This window comes from Pistacia vera, unplaced genomic scaffold, assembly GCF_008641045.1.
Source record: "Pistacia vera cultivar Batoury unplaced genomic scaffold, PisVer_v2 Contig499, whole genome shotgun sequence".
Lineage (NCBI taxonomy): Eukaryota > Viridiplantae > Streptophyta > Magnoliopsida > Sapindales > Anacardiaceae > Pistacia > Pistacia vera.
The window spans coordinates 352860-357500 of record NW_022196333.1 but is presented as its reverse complement, the minus strand read 5'-3'; the positions used below and the strand labels follow the sequence as shown (position 1 = coordinate 357500).

At 40.2% G+C, this 4641-nt stretch overlaps 1 protein-coding gene across 1 annotated transcript in view; it reads right to left on the bottom strand.

The window, feature by feature from the left end:
• LOC116105417 (extensin-like) overlaps positions 1-702 on the bottom strand; it is a 1656-nt gene extending 954 nt beyond the window's left edge. The window contains exon 1 of the mRNA XM_031391843.1: positions 106-702. Coding sequence (XP_031247703.1) covers positions 106-702 — 597 coding nt within the window. The remainder of the gene's footprint in view (positions 1-105) is intronic.
• Between the last annotated feature and the right edge of the window lie 3939 nt (positions 703-4641).

Genomic DNA, 4641 nt, shown 5'->3' with positions numbered 1-4641 from the left:
GAGAGATTCAATGCGTCCACGTAAATCAGAAAGACATTCTTCATGAGTTTGGAGTTTAATGGCTACATGAGCTTCAATGTGCTAAAGACAAGCATTTTGAGCTACAGCATTCTGAGATTGCCAATTGAGGACGGTTTTAGCAGGAGAAGGCTTCTTGGAATTGCCAAGAGGATCAATATGGGAGGGATCCTTGATTTTCCAAGAGTGACTCGTATGGTCTGTAGTAAAAGGGGTGAGATGAGGGAAAGCCTCTAGAGAAGTCAAACTTGGTGGTACCATGGTTAGAGATGGACCGGGGCTGCTTGTATACATAGCACAAGGAGCAGCAGCAAATGTGGTAGTTTGTGAGTGAGATATTTGTTTAAGAGCTTTTTGGTAGTAGGGATTAAGACCTGGGTTACCATGCTGATCAAAACGGGAGCTATACACATATTCTTTGGTGTGATATTTGGGGGGTTTGACCAAGGTACGTAATTTAGTGGTACCAGGTTGAGAGGGTTTCTTGTAAGGAGAGGGTATAAGAAGATTATCCAGCGGGGTAGAATCTCCTTCAGGAATATATGAAAGTTCATACAAAGACTCAACTCTATCTTTGAGGTCAATACGAAGTAAAGTAGTCGAAGAACTGGAAGAACTAGAATTTATGGGAGAAAAAAAGGAAGAGGAATGAGAAAGTACAGGTTTAGAGATTTGTTTACTCATGAGGATGGGATTGCATTAGTTCTGAAATAAAATACACTAGTAAAAATAGCTAAAATAATTCACAGAGCATAAAGATTATTGGACCATATTAGCTGTGGCTTGGGCACAGAAGGTAAAATACTGTAACGTTTATATAAAGACAACAAGAGTTTCATAAAAATATCGGAAAGATCTCCAGGCAGTCTGGTGCGGCACAAATGACCATCTTAAATACCAGCCACCTTAGACACATAGTCTTGGTGACAAGATTTTCCGATACCATATGACTCAATCCAATTGTAATTATACAAAGCAGTATAATACCTTGCCTACAATTATTCATAGGCTTCATGGCATATGGCTCTGATACCATATATGCGGCGGTGTTCAAGGTGTACATGGCATTGTTATACCAAAGGTTGCCAAATACTGCCAGGCAGTTTTTAAGGCAGTTACTGGTTTCCAGCCGAGATACCCTTAAACTGGAATAAGACGGAAGTGAATAGTACTACTACAGTGGTACCCACCAAGGCGGGCTTGTTGAGCCGCGACCTCTCCTAGATTCTGAAAAGGAGGCCAAATGCTCCATAAATCACCCTAAACCCTAAACCCTAAAAACCCTAAACCCTAAACCCTAAAACCCTAAATCCTAAACCCTAAACCCTAAAACCCAAAACCCAAAAACCCAAAACCTAAAACCCTAAACCCTAACCTAAACCCTAAACCCTAAAACCCTAAACCCTAAAACCCTAAACCTAGACCCTAGACTCGAAACCCTAAACTTGAAACCCTAAACCTTGAACCCTAAACCCTGAACCCGAAACCCTGAACCCTAACTCCCAAACCCAAACCCAAACCCAAAACCTTAACCCCAAAGCCCTAAACCCTAAACCCTAAACCCTAAAGCCCAAATGCTAGAGTGGATGCCCTAGAGTCAATCAATTATTGTAGAATTGACTCTTTGTAATAATGTTCATTAATCAATAAAAGGCATTTTATTCTATATCGCGTAAATCATTATTATTGCAATATGTATTGATAGATGTCCTTAGAATGGTAGAACTGTGACGAGGGTATCAAGTGTTTCAAATCTTGATAGTGAGAACCCTATGAGCACATATAGTGGCCATTCTAGAAACGTCCGTAGCCCCAGTATTATTTTGAATTAAGGGCATAGATAATACGGTAAGGCTATCATAGTGTTGAACGACCCTGTCAAAAGGCAGTGACTGATCTCACTTGTTGACGTTGTTTGGTGACAACCTGGTGCAACACATGGGAGCTTGCTGTAGGTGAATACACGACAGCAAGTTCACTAAACTGACCCACCAGAGGATTCCATACGAATGGTAACCCCAGTGTCTATGGAACAAATCCTCTAACGAATGGTGGTGCATGTGATCCTTAGACTTGAGATCATTGGAGCGTCTTGTGCACCGATTGGTGCAGTTTGACACTAGCCTAATGCAGTTCTATTCAAAGCTGTCAATACGATGGTGATTGGCTACATCGAGGAGTGTATCAAAACTATGGTGGATAGACAGCGGATTCATCACTCCTGGGTACGGGAGAATTTATCTCACGATGCAATTCAGTATATGGCGATGACACTAAAACTGTGGCCACAGTGGGATTGAGTTGTTGCTCTATCCGGATTATAATACAGGTCATTGGTCAGAAACTGAATACATAATAAGCATAACCGAAGGTTGACACTATTTCTATGCCTTCGTCTCGTCGAGATAACATATGATGAAAGGATTGAATTGTACGGTAAACCATATCGTTGACAGGTAGCTGCTTTGTTGAATCCGAATCTATCGGGTGGCCATAATGCCTTGCTAGGGGCCAATCTTGGTCTGTGTATCAGTGAGACGATTAATTGGTGTTAATCGCGATACTATACACTGCTGGTATGATGAGGAGCCTATGGGTCATACACATAGAAGATAAGTTAAGACTCAAGAAGAAAGAATGGTGTTTTCGTCTTTTTAGGCAAAAGGGTATTTTGGTAATTTGCACAGTGCAATTAAATTTGCTGAGGTCATAGCCTTTATTTAATTTATTAGAAAAATTAAATAAGTGAAATTACGTTTAAATATGTGTTCGCATATATTTAATTAAATCATCATTATTGTTAAATGTTAATATATATATAGATTTATGTATATAGATTAAATATATATCAATTGATTTTAATTGAGATAATGATGAAATAAAAAATAAAATATCTAATTGGGAGTGTTTGGTAACATGAGGTGTTTGGGTTGGAGCCCAAGCCTATTCCATATAGGAATAAGGCAACTTAATTTACTATAAAAGAAAAATGTTTCTTTGTAAAATAAGTTAGTTTTTCATTACACTCATTTCTCTTTGAAAAGAAAACACACAACCCCATATTTCCTTTCCCACGGCAATATTCCATTTTTCCCAAAATCAATTCATTTTGATTTTTCTTCTTTAATCTTAAAGCTAAGGAGGATCTAGCAAATCCCTCATTAGTTCTTCATGTGGACTACGTGGGTTCGATCCTACACTTGGGTCGGTAGCAAAAACGTTCATTAACAACTTTGGAGGAGCCTTCAAATGTGCGTATGTTTTTCTAAACTCATAATTAATTTCTGCAGATTTGTATTTTAACATAAACTGTAAAATTGTACCTTTGATCTTGGCTCTTTGGGAACGATCCTTGTATTATGTTCTTTTGTTTTTCCGCTACGTACATGGACCGTTTCCTAACACTAAACCCTAAACCTTTTTTTGGAAAAGGTAAGTATTTATAGAAGAGACAAAAAAAGTACAAAAGCGAGGGGCATACCCCAAGAGGATGACTAATAATTCTCAATCAAAAAAAACACATGGGAAAACCCACAAAGCCACAAACGGCATAAAAAGAGCACGCAGGCTCCCCACAAAACAAAACAAGAAGATGTCATAAATCACAAAGCCACAAACCGGCATAAAAGAGCACGCAGGCGCCATGCAAAGCTAAACAGGAAGATGCCATATCGCACGGAGCTGGGTCGAGATCTCGTACTTAGATGCTAAACCCAAAATCTTGGCCTGGACTAGATCACAAATAGCTAAAACAGTATCTCTGCGAGAGCTACAGTGTTGACGAAACACTCTATTATTCCGTTCAAACCATAGGAAATAAATAGTGGCTGAGAGGACCAACCGCGAAAGAAGGTGTCTAAAGTCACCTTTGTGTCTAAGATGCAAGCTAGCCCACTAGAGTAGAGGGAGCCAAGAGAGAGTAGGCCATGTAGTGAGCATGCTAGTAGTGACCTCCTGCCAAACATAACTTAAGAAGTCACAGCTGAAAAACAAATGGTCATGGGTCTCTATAGTTGAACTACACAAAACACACAGGGAGGACGTAATGACACCATGAGAGCTGAGCCGATTCATGGTGTGAAGCCAAACAAGAGAAGCGAGCCAGAGAATGAAAGAGTGGCGTGGAATATGCCCTAGAAACCACAAGAGATGATGAATCGAGTTCACATCCTGTTTGTCTCGCAACACATTCCAGGCTGAATCAATAGAGAAATGCCCAGATTGGTGGCCCTTCCACACAAGATGATCAGGAAGACTCGCTGAAGGCTGCACTGTAATGGAGTCCCATATATGCTGAAGGTCGGCACTGGCCAAAGGAAAATCCCACAAACCATCTCAAATAATGTCTAAAACCCGAGCATCCCATGAAAAACTAGTGGAAGTCAAAGTTCTAAAAGGAAGTAAGTCACACAAAGGTCCCTACCGCAGCCTGTAATCTCGCCATATTATAGTGTCCCTACCATCACTGATACAAGTCACAATAAGATCCCGACCCCAACCCCTGCTAAGTAAAATCTTCCTTCAAGCCCTTGAAGCCCCAGACTTAACTCGAATATGCAAAAGGATTAACCGAGGAAGAAAACCAAACGGGCCCAAGAGGACCATAAAAAAGACCTATCATTA